This window comes from Pyxicephalus adspersus, chromosome 4, assembly GCF_032062135.1.
Source record: "Pyxicephalus adspersus chromosome 4, UCB_Pads_2.0, whole genome shotgun sequence".
NCBI lineage: Eukaryota > Metazoa > Chordata > Amphibia > Anura > Pyxicephalidae > Pyxicephalus > Pyxicephalus adspersus.
Window position 1 is genome coordinate 65,447,470 of NC_092861.1, and position 17,675 is coordinate 65,465,144.

General features: G+C 36.0%; 1 protein-coding gene across 1 annotated transcript in view; it reads left to right on the plus strand.

Annotated features, from left to right (window-relative positions):
- The window catches only part of PHF3 (PHD finger protein 3), a gene marked incomplete at its 5' end in the record, with an annotated part of 29,173 nt that extends 11,965 nt beyond the window's left edge, over positions 1–17,208 (plus strand). Inside the window, 11 exon segments of the mRNA XM_072408478.1 lie at positions 1,234–1,414; positions 1,640–1,793; positions 2,705–2,861; positions 2,973–3,089; positions 4,190–4,318; positions 5,017–5,149; positions 6,261–6,447; positions 8,400–8,556; positions 11,188–11,277; positions 12,610–12,805; positions 14,307–17,208. Coding sequence (XP_072264579.1) covers positions 1,234–1,414; positions 1,640–1,793; positions 2,705–2,861; positions 2,973–3,089; positions 4,190–4,318; positions 5,017–5,149; positions 6,261–6,447; positions 8,400–8,556; positions 11,188–11,277; positions 12,610–12,805; positions 14,307–16,432 — 3,627 coding nt within the window.
- Positions 17,209–17,675: the final 467 nt, after the last annotated feature.

The following is a 17,675-nucleotide window of genomic DNA, read 5'->3' on the forward strand; positions in this document are numbered from 1 at the left end:
ACCCCTGCCCTAGCGGTATTTCCAAGTGCTAAAAACATAAGAAAAAACCCACTTACCTTGTTCCGTTGGTGTCCCCCGGCGTCCTGCTGGTCCCTGCAAGTCCTCGGGACACGTCTTCTTCCTCCGATCCTCAGCCGACAACTGCAGAGACGTTCTCCGGGGTTTCCCGGTGACGTGCATGCATGCGTCGGTGCGGGTGGAAGAAGCGACTAGAAATTTAAAACATTTTGTATTGGATTCAGTACAAAATAGCTGTATTAAATCCAATACAAAGAAAACTTTATGAAATAAATATATATATATATATATATATATATATATATATATATATATAACATAGTTCTCCCCTGCCCTTTTTTGGGGGGTGGGACGCCCACCTGCAGTGATTATTCTGCCTGGCACTTCTTCAGCAGCTCTGAATGGACACCCGAGAGGCTGCTCTGCTTGCTCTGTTCTAAAGATGTGTTTATTGGATGCCCAGTAGGTGTGTTTAAAGAAGAAGCAGCAGGAGTCCCCTGGAAGGCATGTGTACACTGCTATGACTAAGCCACATCCTCCTTTTGGGGGGCTTTCTGTACTTTTATATTTACCTGGTAATCCTGTGGTTAACACACATTTTCTGTCCCTTGGTGGTGACGCTCAATATTGCACAGGCTAAACTTGTCTTCAATATCAGTCTTTGTTCTTACCCAGTAGAATAATCAATAAAGATGGTGTTTTCTTTTAAGCCCATAAATTCATACTGCATTTCTGGCAAGATCAAGTTTTTTGTAATTGGAATATCTACCACAATGAAGGCCTAAAACTACTTTGTGTTTAATTATGGTTTTTAGGTTTAGATCAGATTTAATGTGTGTCAATTCCCAATAGGCTGGAGCACATATAGTTTGAAATATATGGTTGCTAAGGTAGCAGGCTATAACTTCTTGGCCTAGCTACATGTTGGAAATGACAGGCATATTTCACATATCCTCCTGAACACAGGAGTAAGCTCATAAGGTAAATGAAAATATCTGTCAAACACCTGAAATCAAAAGAGCATAGGTGTGATGCCAGCCTAAAAAAATGTTTAGAAAGGTAATGTTTCCTTGAGCTTATTCGTTTAAACATTGTAGATATTGTATTTTATTTTCCTAACTTTACTATACCTAAAGTCAAGATAAAAAAAAAGTTGTTCTAACACCAAAATCACAGTACTATTTTAAATCAGATATAATTTGTGTTTCATTTTAGAGCACTGGAGATAGTAAATCAGTCTTGGAAAAGAAGGATTTGGAAATAAAGAAACATACATCTGACAGAAAGAGCTTGCACTCTGCCACACCATCTCACCGAGTCTCTGAGGAAAAACGGGAAAAGTCTTCAAAAGATTTTACAGCTGTTCCATTACATGATGAAAAGACTCCAAAACCAGGTAAAATTACTTCATTCATACAATAAACGAAGGGTCTGTTTTAAATTGCATTGCTGTGATCCTGCTGAAGGTTATCTATAACAGCATTGCTGTGGGTTGAATTTTAAAATCTAGGCGTTACTAATCTCTTGCTATGTATGAAAAAAAAACCTTTGCTTGAAACTGTCACTTGGGATACTGGTCCTTTCTGCTTCACAAAACATGAAATTGCTCTTTTGATAACAGGTGCTAGTGAAAAACAAGACATTAAAAGAAAGAAACCAGAAAAAAAAGCATCCTCATCAAGTGTACCCAATTCTTCTCCATCCACACCAAAGCCATCTGTTGACCAAATAAGACAAAGTGTCCGTCAGTCTTTAAAAGATATTCTACTAAAAAGGTATGGGAAATTATGTTAAAGAAAAACAAAGCAGAGAATGGAGAAATCCGGCATGAGTAAAGGCTTAGAATGTTGCAAAACCATTACTAGTGTTTCTCAGAGTCATATTATGAAAAATCGCTTTCATTTGGGTCCATGGTCCATTTTAGGAACAATTTGGAAAATATTAAGATCAGTTTGGCCAAAATCAATAGGCAAACTAATGAATTCCAGCAGAAAATGAATTCCTCCTGTAGATTTAACATATAACTTTAACCTTCTTTTTATCTGGTATGTACAAAGCTGTGGAAATTCTCACAAAGGAAATATGTATGCTTTATCTCCATCTACAGAACATAGAACACTATGTGGGCAGCATTTTAAGCATCAGTATATCAGTATATATCTTTTTCCAGTCACAAATTGGCAAAATCATAATATTCTCTGCATTTGTCTCAAAGTATGTAAACATATCAACGATGATAATGGCACTAACTTACCGCACAACTAAACCCACCAATTTACCTGTTTCCCAAAAGAAAACTTCAGTAAGAAATGTTTTCTGAATTATAATAAAATTTTAGTCAAACATATTTGTTTTTTATGCAGTATTTTCTTTTACACTCTGTCTGCTAGTGCATGGGTAACGTATGCCACATTCAAGGTGATAGCTGTCACAGTTGCCAGTGTACTTTTGTTAGGTCCTAAGGCTTTTAGGCTCTCAAATGGCTGGTGTCCATGTATTTCCATGTTCATAATTATGGCACCTCCTCCTGGGTGGGCGAGGGGAGATGTAGTATAAAAATGTTTCCAAAGTTGAAAAAGCTTTCATTTTTGAGCATCCAAGACTATCTAGAAGGCTCATTATATGCTCATTATGCTCATTATTAGGGGGGGTTTCAACACCATTAACCTACCTGTATATTTAATAGACTTTCAGAATCATCCTCAAAGATTCCTGAAGAAAGGGCTACCAAAGTATCAGTCAAGATTGAAAAAGAGTTATTCTCATTTTATCGAGATACAGATTCTAAATACAAGAATAAGTATAGAAGTTTGATGTTTAACCTAAAGGATCCTAAGAACAATGTAAGTTTTTTTTAAATGTATTTATTTTTACCTAATTTTATTCTATGTGCTGTTTATCACACTTGAATTGGTTACACAGAAATGTGTTTTCTTTTCCAATCACGAACACAGGTTTTATATAAGCGAGTTCTTAGAGGAGACATCACGCCAGTGCATCTCATCAAAATGACACCAGAGGAGTTGGCTTCTAAGGAATTAGCAGCTTGGAGGCAAAGGGAAAACAGACATGTAATACATTATTCCTGCTTTTGTGTGTACATTGCGTACCAAGATAGAATGTTAAACAAGTCAAGATGTTCTCATTAAATGATGTTTGTATTTAGGTTTTGTGTAGCTAATGTAAATTGTTTGTCAGGTGTCACCCAGCAACATATGGTGAAGGATCAATAGGGTTGTAAGATATTAAATCACAATTTTCATTGGATTCAAATATGAAGTGATGAAACAAAGAAAACCTATAAAAACAAATATACAAGTTAAAATACATATCCTCAGGTTGTATAGCATATTAATAATTAAAAAAGTGCAAACAAATTATTGCAACCAAGTCAAATGGTGCCATTAGTAAATAACCTTAAAAAAACGACTATTGTGTGTGTCACGTTTTGGATAATTTGCTTCTTCAGACTTAAGTTCAGCTAAAAACACTTGTAAATTATGCAATATTGTGCCTTTGAAAGTTGCACATGATATGTATTAGGAGGCGTTCTAAATAGTAGCTGCATTGTCAAGTACACTAGGAAACCGTGTTGCTTAGTGTGCCACACGCCAGTGTAAATCATGTGGAACGCTGGCTACAGAGCAAATTCTTATACACAGCCACAAGCCAAGGAAAGAGGTGTCACTCACTTTGTTATAGGAAGAAGAAAAGTATGCAGATGGAAATCTCAACTTTGAGTTCCATTCAGTTTTTTTATGACCAGAATGACAGATTACCTAAATTGACTACTTAAGATTAGTATGTTTTAAAGATAATTGGCATTTTTTGATACAAGATGTCAAATATATATATATAATATCAGTGCTCAACCCAGAAATTTTTTTGAGCTGGGTAGGAACAAATTGTAGGTGGGTGGCAACCCCTGTATTTGACCCAACTCATCAGTAACCACCCAAAAACACCCGGGTGGTTACTGAAAAGTGGTGCGCCCAGCTAAAAGGGGCTAGGGAGAACACTGTATGTATGTATGTGTATATATATATATATATATATATATATATATACACAAGAGTATCCTTTTCACATCTGGAAAATGTCTTTTTTTGTTGTTTCTTCTGCTTTATCCTTGAACAAAGCAAAACTTTCATTCTTCTGTCCCCCTCCATAGACCATTGAGATGATTGAAAAAGAACAACGCGAAGTTGAACGGCGACCAATCACTAAAATTACACATAAGGGTGAAATTGAAATAGAAAGTGATGCTCCTATTAAAGAGCCTGAAGTCATGGACACAGAGGTAATATCTTCTTATTCTTTTTATTTATGTACAGATACTTTTCTGGGATGGCTTGTTTTTTTATGTTCATTGCTTTCTTTTTCTATTACTGCTCTTCTTTCATTCCCTGTTTATCTTTTGATGAAATTAATATGGGCACTCCACCATCATCTTTGTTTTCCATCTGATCATTTTTTTTCCACTAAAGAAAGTTTTCTTCAAATGCTGTCTACTTTACTCCCACAATCTACATTTAAAACAAGATGTGAAAAATGTTTTTTTTTTTTCACGCATACATCTCAAAACAAGTTATTAAGGATTGTTGTCTAAGAGGTTTGAGGTGCACATTAACCCTGGGCTAACAATTAGAAATTAGAAGGCATGCAAAACTGATATGTGTAATGTAGTCTATACATGTATATGCATAAATATTTGCTTCCTTCAAATGAAAATCCAATCAAGACAGCAAAAAAATACATACATTTTTTTACTTGGATAAGATGGCTTCTTTTTCATTCTTCAGTTTATGAAAGATATATAAAGCATGTAGGCTTTAGGGCATAAGACAGCTCTGATTTATGTAGAAGAACAATTTGTTGGAACAATCAAAGTGTAACACAGTGTCAAAGTCCTTGCATTTGACCTGCCAGTACTTTTTTTTTTATAAGTCCTTCATTTTCCATAACTATTTTATTTTTAATTAAGGAATATAATTACAGGAATCTGTTGTAAAAACTGTGGAAAAGGAGGAAGAATCACATAAGGATAAAGACCCCCCTGCTGAGTCTGCATCAGACACAACATCACAACACAAAAACCACCTATTTGACTTAAATTGTAAAATATGCACTGGTATGTATACATGTATACTTCTTTATTATTGGTAAAAATCAGTTAAGGTTGGTGTGAGGTCAGTTTATACTTTTGCTTTTTCTCCTCCATGCAATCTACAAGGTATATACAGAGCAAACAATTGTAAACCCCAGTAAATATGCTTGGCAAACGTATTTTAAATGCCTGTGTGCACTCTCCCTAATACAAACATTTATTGCAGTGATCATTAGTAGACAGTGGCAGTAGTAGTTACCAGTAACTTATTCATTCTTTTTTTTTAATGTTTATGTTGCCATGTTTCCTGTCTTCTCCCAAGAGAAATATTCAGCAAAGTTGGCTAATTTAAATAATGTATTGCCTGGTACCTTACTGCTTCCATCATCTGCTTTTGTATGAGTTTGTGTCATAAACTGGATGCAATATTCTAGTTAGAAACCCTGGGCAGATCAGGATGTGTAAGCTTTATAGAAGGACGGTTTAGCATTACCATGATTGGAAAGCTGCACTGATGAGCATTAAAAAGGACCATGAACAAGCAGAGGAATTAATTAAAAACGCTAATTATTTAGAGTACTGTGGGAGCAAAGAAAAGCTGTGTGCTTTGAAAAACTGTGTGCGCAAACTGCAAAGCATAAAACTGTATTGGCGAGAGAATGAGTACATATTAGATGGAAATAATAAAATCTGCCATATTCATAGTTGTTACTTATTGACAAGACTAATGTACATAAATAGTGCTATGGCCCATGAAAGCATTTGGCCTTCTTTTGTTGACATGGCAAAATGAGCCCTTTGCTCGGCCCAACCTATAGGTTCTTACTTTTTGAGTAGGTTATCGTCAAAGAATTTGACTAATGGCTGGCTCATTAATATTTATGCTACTATATGCTATAGCTCTTTGGATCATTTTACTATGCATACCACACCACTATATCAATGTTGAAATACTTTGAGGCGTGAGACCTCTGTTTTTTATTTTACCATGTTTTTGATAATTACGTCACCCGAGGCTTCCCCCCTCCCCCTCAACCTTCTAATTTTTCCCCCCTCTTTCCATTTGTACCTGACAAAGACCAGGACACACGAGTACTTGTCTTTAAAATATACATTATATTTACAATTTGTTCAGGTCGAATGGCACCACCTGCTGAAGATATGTCACCTAAAAAAGTAAAAGTATCTATGGGTACAGTTCGTAAACAGTCAGAAGAATCTGAGAGTATATCAGAAACATCTGCACCTGGTAATATCAAGATGGATATACTAGAAACCGAGAAACCAGAATCTCCAAAGGAAACATTGTTTTCTGCTCCAAGGTAACTTTAAGGTTTCATTATATAAAACAAAATGCAAGGTTTATTTTATTTTTTTTAATCACATGAAACAAAACTAGAACTAATTTAAAAACATTGAAACCAGACAGGTTCTTTTTTTGCAGAAGGTATGTACCTGCCTGATCACAATTTAACTAAACTCAATCAGTCTGCTTTTGGTTTTGGGATCTTGACTATCTTGATTGGCCACGCCTGAATGACTTAAGTCTAATGCATGGATTAATTCATTCCTGGCAGCTTAATACCCAGCAATATACACTAAGTTCAGTGTACTTGTAAAGTACTTTTGCAAACAGTCAAGTAAGTACATCCCTTCTGTAATAGAAGTACTTCCTGGTTGCAGTTTTCTCCACTTAATGCCACTTTGTAGTTTTTAAACCCATTGGAGTAATGTTTACTTTTCACTGAGGGTCTGTTTATTCTACAATAATTTTAAAATAACAAAGTCATACGTGTCACAGTTACCTCCTCCTTGCTAAAGTGCAGGCACCTCTCTACTGTGCACGTGGACAGTTCTGATCCCAGGTGCGGCTACTCTTCCAAGTTTTATAAGCCTCACCCCTCCCACCAGCTAACCAGGAGATTGGCTATCTAGCTGGCTCAAGCACAGCACTCAGCATTCGCGCAAGGTGTCTCCACTACAGTTAGTCCCCGAGTTAAGGACATCCAACATACGGATGACTTCTAGATACAAACCGGGCTTCTCTGCTCATTCGTTTTCAGGACAGAGGCTTGATTGGGGGTAGGGGGCAGTTCGAATGACTTGCAGAAGAAGTCTTTTGCTGTTCTGCAACCTTTTGTAACTCTTTAACCTCTTGGACGGGTAATTCCTGTTAATTTCTAAAAGCGGTACATTGTTTTTCATGGAAATTTATTTTACAGTATAATATATTAGTATGAGTATAATAAAGTTTGAAACACATAATCATGTCATAATAAATAAATAAATTAAAAAAAAAATAATGTACTCATATTATATTGTATTATACTGTAAAATACATTTTCATGAAAGACAATTTACTGCTTTTATACATAAAAATCCACTGTATTTCATTCAATACAGTTATTTTGTAATGAATGCAATACAAATAGATTTGAAGAATCTCCCACTCCCCCATGCAACAGCCGCATGTACCACCCTCATCTGGAACTCCCGGTGACTCATCGGATGCAGATGACCCCAGCTGGAGGAAGCGAGAGGACGGGTATCGTGAAGGAGGACGCCGGCGGATCAGGTAAGGCTCTATTTACTATTGTATTACCCTGTTTTAGCTACCCCAAGTGTGACTCGGGGTTACCGCTTTCAGCATCTTTTTTGTACCACCGTGTCACACTCAGGGTTACCGCTCATGCATGCACTTCTCTTATCTGGAGTCGTTAAAAGACACTACACCATGTGATAACAACGTTTTTATATTACAACGATCTAAGTGATCCTTACTGATTTGGACACACCAGTAATTTCAAATAGTGTATCATAGGGCTCCTTAGGACTTGTACAGACAAACAGTGGAGTCCTGGTACATTTACTGCTTCCTCTCTTCTGGCATCCATGCCAATTTTTGAGATGCTTTCTGCACTTTAAATGATGTTGTCTGACCTTTGCACTACACATAACCAAACTTTTGATTTCAGTATTACCTTGTTAAACTGTATTACTCCTTTTGTATGATTGTGCATTACTGTTTCTGTGCATTGACAGCCCTATTAAAATGAATGGGTTGGTTTAACACAACATACATTAACATGGCACAGAAATGATTGAGGATGAATGAGCGCTAATAATTATTAAAGTTTGGATATTATAGACAAATGTATACATGCATACATTTATAAAGAATGAATCAACCTATTTAAAACACAAGATTTGTAGTACATTAAAAATTATCATTAAAAGGTTCCTTTATTATTGTTTTCCATTAATCTCATTTTAGCTCTGAACCTTTTAATATCACTGAAGCAGCTGAAGATGAATCTACATTTTTGTCCCGTTTGACCTACATTTGGAAAGGGTTTCTTAATATGCCGTCTGTGGCAAAATTTATCATCAAAGCATACCCTGTATCTGGATCATTAGACCATTTATCCGAGGTAATTTTATAATGTTCTTTATATGCACTCCTTTACATTGTTCAATGAAATGGTGAATTTTCCATACGACACAATTTACTGTAAAAGGTTTATTTAAGTTCCCAGATTACAACTGTTAAATCACTGTGTTCTTCTACTATTTACTTCGTTCTGTCTACTTGTAGATGGAGAAATAGGTTATAAATAAGTATATGGTGTGTGTAAAGAATAATTTTTGGCATCCCTACTTGTGTGATTTTATAGGGCACATATTTCAGCATTCCTAAAGTACAATATAAGTTTGAGGAAACAAGTATTTCTTGTTTGCCATGAAAAAAATGAATACTTTTCAAATGAGCTCTGTCATGTGACCTAAAGTCTAGGGAGCCTGGATCATATCTTTGGATACCAGGAACATTGTAGCTGTGTGTTTGGGATCTACATTGTGCATTTATTGCTTGGCACTTTTTAGCAAATTTAGATGCTCCATTTAGAGTTTTGAGTATTATTAAACAGGACTTATATAGCACCAACATATTACCCAGCACTGTACATTAAATAGGGGTTGCAAATGACAGACGAATACAGACAGTGACACAGGAGGAGACGACCCCGCCCTGAAGAGCTTACAATCTACTCAGAGGTGGACAGATAGATTTGAGTTTCACCAGCATACAGATGGTACTATAAACCAAAGGAGCATATGCGACTACCGAGAAATAGTTTGAATAGTTTGGTTAGGGCGGGAGCCAGGGTGAAAGAATGGTCATGGAATATATCAGAGGGAGTTGGGTCAAGTGGACAGGTAGTGGATGGAGATGATATAGGAGAGGAGACTTAATCCACAGTAACAGGGCTGAGGGAGGCCAGTGATGATTTACAGGTGGAAGGGATGGATATGGTTGAGTGGCTCGGTGAGCAGAGACATCTTGTCTGTTTTTTTCAATTTGGCAATTTGGTAGGTGGCAATGTCTTGGGCAGAGAAGGTTGTTGTGGGGGGAGCAGGTGTGGGGTTTAGGGGGGATTAAATTGTTGGGAAGAGGCTGCGCGAGTTGGAAGCTTGAGAGGAAATTACAGCGGCAAAATAATTTTGCTTGGTGACAGTGAGCTCGGTGTTAAAGTGTTGTAGTCTGGCTTTGTAGTTGATGAAGTCAGCGCTGAAGCCAGATTTCCTCCACTTGTGCTCAGCTGCTCGAACAATCTTTTGTAGATGTTCGGTGTGATTTTTGTGCCAGGGTTGAGGGTTAGCAGAATTACAGTTATATCCAGCAGCCAGTTTTTAATCCTTTAATACACATTGATTAACTTGTCTCTGTGTGGCAACAGTCCTCTGTGGAGCATGTATATTTAATTAATGTACCTCTTTGATGTGTGAAAGCCAAGGAAACGGCAAAGAGTTACAATTCAAATTTCCACAATGTCAGTTTGAGCGAACAAACAGCTCCTTCTCAAGCATAAAGTAAAGTAAAGAAACACCATCAAAAACACCCTTAAATAATCAGATACAATAGCCAACCAACCAATAGCATCTAATTGTTGTAAAGTGCATAGGAGGATACAACAATGTGTCTCTGATTGTTAACTAAAAATTGAATTCATTGGAATCTATTTTCATTTCATTGGAATCTATATATCTCAGCATCTAAGTATCTGCCTCTTCCACCAGCTGTTTTTAGATGGACCTGATGAGGGACCTACAAACCCAAAACTGGCTCTGCCCTCAGATGGCAAATAATGTTGGATTTTATTCTGTCTTTTGTTGTTCTACCTACTGTATTGCAAGCGTTTGTGAATACAGCACAAAATAATAAAGCAGCAAAAAAAAAAAAAGATAGGAGTTTGAAATTAAAAAAAACACACATCAGTCTGTTTAGGCTGCTGTTAACTGCACTCATCAAACATTGGACACAACACAATCAATATGTTATCCTTCTGAATTGGATATTAAAAAAGCCAAGCACCTACAAATAAGCCAAAATATGCCTAGAAATCACCAAAACAAACAAGGGAAACCACAAAGTAAAAAATTAAAAGCATAAAAAAAATGAAAAGAGGGAAAATACCTGATCTACCCACACACTACCCATGTCATAAATTGTTACATACAAATAATTTTATCACTGAAATCATAAATGTATAATGTAAATTATATTAATTATACATTTCTTGTAGTGCCAACTCTTAAGTGGATCTGTTTTTTTAAATAGCCCTATCAAAGTACAAGTTTATTGCACAATGTTTACATGTATGGTGTTTCAATTTGTCATAATTGTGTTTTATAGACACATTTAGTAGTGTACCTCTGATGAAAACCTATATATATCAAATTTTAAAATAAAATAATTAAAACACCCCTTGATAAAACCCATGGCTCTTATTATATTCACAATAATAGTACAAAATGTATATGGATTATAGATCCCTTAAAGATGGGAATTCCTTGTTTAATATTTCATGACACAGAACTTTCCTTGTCTTACTTAAAAAGAATAAAAAGGACAATGTCAGGTTTTTTGTCACTGACAAGCACAGTAGGAACCATGGCTTAGATTCAAGTAACTCACATTTCATGTAATCTGACACATACACATTTGTGCTCCTCTCTTTTAACTGTGCTAAAAAGTCTAATATAAAATTTTTTGTCTGACATAGGATCTCCCTGATAGTATCCAAGTGGGTGGAAGAATTTCTCCACAGACTGTTTGGGATTATGTGGAAAAGATAAAGGCCTCAGGAACAAAGGTATTGATGGCAAATAACCACACTGTTCATTGGTAACAAAATATCTGTCTGAATATTCTGAATGTTATTTGGTAGTCCTAATATAGTTTGTAATAGGATATCTTGTGTGTGACTTCATCCAAAATATCTTGTATTGTTTATTGTGATAATAAATTAGTAGGAGGAGTTTTAGGCCCCTTTCCACATATTTTAAAATGTCTGTTGTGGAAAAAACCTGTGTGTGTGTGTGTGTGCTGAGGCTAATGGCTAAAGCTGAAGTCTAAAAAGAATTTTCTTATAAGACCAGTAAAACAAATTCCTCTATCAAACATACTGCATCAATGTAAAAATAATAAGATAGTGATACCAGTTAATTATTTATCTCTGAAAGATACCAATTTTATTTAAATGTAAACATATGTTGTGTATGTGATCTGTGGTTTTTGTGTAATAGGAGTAAGGAGATAGAACCTGTAAACGTATAAAAAAAAAAAGTAAAAAGGTAAAAATACAGCAAATGTAAACCCTAACATTGAACATCTTATATTGGCTCCCCTTTGGTCTGCTAAATATACTATTTTAAGTGTTTGTAATAACTATTAAATTAATTTTCTGAGCTTGTCAGAATTTCAGAGATGCTTGTGTTTTGTGCATACTTGTGTTATTTCAAGAAGAGTAATTGGTAGAAAAGTACTAGTTAGAGCTGATGCCAAAATGTCTGAAAAATTCTGTGTGTCAGCTCACTACAGGACTTAGCAGATCAACAGAACAGGTCTATCTAAAGAGATAACTTATAAGGAAATGTTAATGTATTTTACAGATGCATATTTTTTTTATGCTTTTCTTTTATACAGGTTATAGCTAAACTCCAGGTTCAGTAAAAACGTTCCCTTATAAGGTACTTTTTCTTATATTACTCCACACTTCACTACGGACTCTACTTCTGTTCACCCAGTCCCACGCAGCATGTGCCATAAGTCAATCTAGACTGTGGTTGCTGACACTGATTCCATCCCCCACAGTCCAAGACCAATAGTCCTGCATTGTATGGGGAGGAAACCCAGAGCCCGAAGCATGGGGAGAGATGAAGAACACAATGACCAACAGGTAAGTGAGGTAAGTAAAAGTACTGTTTACATAAATGAGACATACATGAACATTTAATTCTTGATTGGAGTTAGCCCCGCTGCAAGGGAAAGTTTTATACTGAACCTGGAGTTTAGTTTTAGGAAGATTCAGCAGTTTTTAAAACAGAACAATATTATTTGTTTTGAGAAAAAACATGTAGAAATGTTTAGATTCTAATGTTGGTAACCATAAAATGTTGGTAACCATTTTTTTTTTTTTTTTCAGGAGACCTGTGTAATTCGCTTTTGTCCAGAGACTGAAGAAGATCAGATCTCTTACACATTACTCTATTCTTACTTTAGTAGCAGAAAGCGTTATGGTGTAGTAGCAAACAATATGAGGCAGGTGAAAGACATGTATCTAATTCCGTTAGGAGCTTCTGAAAAAATCCCTCATTTCTTTGTACCTTTTGATGGACCTGGTAAGATTTAGTGTTTAAAAAAAATATTTGTTACTAATTATTGCAGTATAATTTGTGATTGCTTCTAATATACAAGAATCAGTAATTCATCATATTTCGAGTTATATAGATAGGCATAAACCTGATACTTTATATAGGTAATCTTAAAATTACTTATTGCTTTCATTAGGGACCATTTCATATATTAAACTATTTTTAATTTACAGCATGCTAACTTATGTTGAATCAGGAGATATAATAAGATTTAACATCTCACAATATTATTCAGAACTACCAGCTGTTGAGATTTTTCATTGCATATCCTCTCTAGTGCATTTTTTCTGAGCTGTTTCAACAGGCCATAGAAAAAAAGTGTTTTTATTTCCACAAGAAATGTGTTTAATATCTTAAAATGAAGTATTCTAAAAACCATAGGAAATATGTAGTAGCTGTAGTTGAACTGTTGTCATGTGCTAGGTTTAGAAACTGTTACTTGGGAAAGGTGTAGCTGAAGCACAGGCTTAGGATTCCCTAGACCTCCACACAGATAGACTTTGCTGGGGACTGCTGCAAGAATGCAATTCTTAAGCTGCGTACACACGGCAGATTTTTCTCGCCCGATAATCGGCATCGGCCAAATATCGGCCGAAAATCTGACGTGTGTACAGTCATCGTCGTTCATTGTCCGTGGATCCGTCCTTGCAGATCCACGAACGATGAACGACGACCGATCCTAATGCAAGGGAAGGGGGAGAGAGGGCAGCAGGGTGCCGCTCCGTCGTTCTCCCCCTCCCCTCTTCATAGAGCAGAACGGTGCTGTATGTACAGCACCGTTCATGCATCGTGTAGTCCTTTGTTGTTGGAAAGGATCGTGAAAGATCCTTTCCAACTACAAAAATTGCACGTGTGTACACAGCTTTAGACACACCAGAGCAGGCAGCCTTAGAGGGGGCAAGGCATTGGTCAGGGTGGGACTGAAACAGGGTTATTCAGAATCAGACGGAAGTCAATAAACAGAGAAGCATTATGTGGGAATGAGGAACACAAACACAGCTGAAAGCACAAGACTGTCTTAGTGCTAGCATAGTGAATGCTAAACAACTCACCACTCTGCTAAGTCCCCTAGCCAATCAGGAGAGCAGCTGCAGAAAATTCTTTTTTCCCTATTGATGCCCAATCAATTGTGCTTCACTAAAGGTACATGTACAATAAAAAAACATACAGTAGAGATATTAATCCTGAAAAACAATCTATACCAATATGGGATATGTTTAAAAAACTGATAAATCCTAGGCACTTTCACTATGCATGATCCAGTGATTATCACTAATAACATGAATAACATGATGTGAATGTTTAAACTAGTAAATAGTAATGGATAGTTTTTAGTATAGTGGACATTTAAACAACCTGCAATGTACTGCTTTGTCTTCATTAGCTTGTAGTGTAGTATTAATACTAACACTGTACTTTTTATACAACAGTATGACTAAAAATAGTTTTTTTTCCCCCCTTAATACAGGTCTAGAAGCAAGAAGACCCAATCTACTTTTGGCTTTAATAATTCGTCAGAAAGTAAAAAGGCAACACAGCACAAGCCTTGATGATGACCAACTAGGGACATTATCGAGTGTTCCTGAGAAGAAGAGTAGAAATAATAATGATGATGACGATGATAATGAAGAAGATGATGATGATGAAAATGATTTTTTCAATTCCTTCTCTGCTGTGTTACACAAAAGTAGAAACAGACCTCAGCTCTCGGATAATGATGAACCTCAAGCAAGTGTTGAACCTGTACCCGAGGCAGTTAAAAAAGAGCCACCAAAACCACTAAGGTTTCTTCCAGGAGTATTAGTTGGGTGGGAAAATCCCCAGTCAGCTTTAGATCTGGCCAATAAACCATTGCCTGTGGATGACATATTGCAGTCTCTTTTAGGAACTACAGAAAATCTATTACATACATTTGAACACCAACCTTCTGTCACTATTACTGATCAAACATCAAAGGAAGAAAAAGGGCTAAAAGACGAAATTGTTGCTACTGAAATACTTCCTGACAAAGACTTAGAAATGGATATCTCTCCTAACATTGTTGAAGAAACAAAAGAGAATCAAACACTATTAATACAGTCTCACTCTGGAAAATTGACTGTATCCCTAAAAGACAAACCTCCTGATGTTCCTACTGAAGTGTACTTGGCCAAAATAAATTTGTGGCCAAGTGATGAAACAATTGAGAAAGGAAATTCTTCAGGGTCCTCTGATTTAAATCAAGATGTTGAAAGTTATGGTAATTCAAACATATCTCCAGTTCTTGAAATCAAAAGCAGCACTGATGATGACAATACATTGTCTATAGACAGCAGTGACAACCTTGTGAAACCTTCAAAGCTAATGCATATTAAAAGAGATCCAAGGCAAGCAGCCACAAGAAGCCATATTAACTCTCCAGATTCAAAAGACTATGAAGTGAGCAAAAATGAAGAGGATACAATGCAAAATAAAGAACTAAGTGAAACCACTTTGAGGCATAAAAAAAATAAGAACAGAAAACATTCCCATGACGAAAGTGATCTACCTGCATCTAGGGGTGATAGGTCCAAAAGTATGTTGTCCTTCTCTTCTTTAAAGAGTGAGACGGAAACTGCTGAATCATCTAGAACTGAAAATACAAAGAATTATCCTCCAGATCTTCTTATTGATGAAACAGACCCCCTGCAGCAATTTAGGCGAGCTTTGGCGGCTAATAAATCCCAGTCGCAGACATCAAATTCTTCACAGGCAGAAACATCTAACAAAAATTCAGTTCCTACATTTACAGGAAGCTTCTCACCACCATTAAGGCTTCAACAGCCTCCATTTCTACCTTTAAAAAGCAACCCTCCTCCTTTTCCATTCCAGCATACTCCTACTTTTCCATTGCAGGGTAGTCCGATTTTTTCATATCCTCCTCACATACCACCACTGCTTCCAACACCATTAGGTATAAACTTTCCAAGACCCCCTAGATTTCAGTCTGCAGAGTCCAGTATTCATAATCCATTGGTTGCTTGGCATCCTACACTTCAGATTCCACGACAGCCACATTTTTTTGGGCCTGTTACAGGTGGGCCTCTTTTGAATTCAGAACAGGTACGGTACCAAACACCTCAAAAGCTGTATCATAAAGATCATAGAGTTCAAGAAAGGCGTCATAGCGACCCTTGGGACAAACCAGATCGTGATAGAAGCTTCAATCGAGGAAGCAGAAGTGAACATAGACAAAGATTCTATAGTGAGTCCCACCATTCAAGGGATAAAAGACACGAAAAAGAATTAGGAAGTGAAAAGCATGCAGATAGAGACTCTGAAAGAAGCAGGCGTAGGGACAAAGAAAAGGAAAGGAGTCATGACAGAGATCGGAAAAGCCGCGATGAATCACACAAGGAAAAAGAAAGATCAAGAGTTTCTCACAGTGACAAGTCTTCAGACAGTAGAGCAAGTAAAGAAAGAAGGAGTAGTGATAAGTCAAAAAGTGAGGATCGGGGTCATGATAAAGATAAAACTAGGGACAGAAACAGAGATCGAGAAGATGAAAAAGACAAAGACAGACACCACAAAGACAGGAGCAGGGACCATAGTGATAAAAGTAAAAGCAAACGATAAAAGCATTGCTTTTTGTTTTTTAATTTTATAATTTTATTCTTTACTAGGGTTGTGCCATCCTTTTCTATTAAATGTCAGTGTTTTTTCTGAAAAATTGTGTTATTGTAAAGCCTGACTGCCCGTTATATATTCCTTGATGTTGGTTTCTCACTAAATCAAAATGTTTTTAATCTTTTACAATCCTCATTTCAAATCACAATAAATTTCTTTCTAAATATGCAGTTGAGATGTTTAGATAGAAATTTGTGCATAATGTACAGCATTTTTGCATTTAAAGTATTGCATTTTAAAACCGTTCTTTAAAAAAAATCTTTTCAATTGCACTGTTTTTAAAAACCAGAACCGATTCAGGATCCAATAATTACTGTGTGGAAAATCACAAATTAATTTGGGGCTGTAAAAAGCTTACTTCTGGAAAAGATACACTGTTCCATCAGTTTCAATAAGTTAGCATATCGGAGATGTTTTATTATGTATGTATTAAGAAGCTGTTCGGTTACTATAGCTTTGAAATCACTTGCCATAGGGGAAATATATTTTAACTTTTAGCTTACATCTTCTGTTAGTAAGTTAAAATTAGAAAATTTGTTTGCGCTTTAAATACTTGAAATCTCTGCTTGTACATTCTTGTGTTTTGCTATTTTTTATACTGTAAAATGTACATATTTTAAGGAATATTTTGATTTTAAAGATGATAAAAAACTAACATATTTTGTCTCATTACTGTGCAAAATGTTGTGTTTAATTCTTGTTAAAAAGTAAAGATTTTAGTATTATTTCTTGCATTTGCTTAATATACTTGTCTGTGTTCTGTACCTAAATATTGATATTAACTTTAATCTATTCATGTGGATGCATCTTTTGTTAGATTTCAGGGACATATTGGAAATACTTCCACCCATTCCATAACTTAATAGTGAATGCAATAAGGGAAACACAATATGGTTCACAACAAAGTTGATTTCACAATAACTTTGTCATCACTAAATACCAAAATGATACATCTACTGTTTTCAAATGGACTCTTGGGGTGGCAATATGTTCCAAAACTGTGTTTTTGTGAGTTGTAACAGGCAAATTTTGACATGTGAAAACATGCATGCTATAAACCTAAACTATAGTAAGACACATGATTGGTTAACTGCTTATGAAGTGGGTAGCAGCGCAAGCATTTGTGTCATGTGTTTTCAGCCTTGACATGTGGTTAATGCAAAAAGCAGAGATAGTTACACAGTGCAGGCTC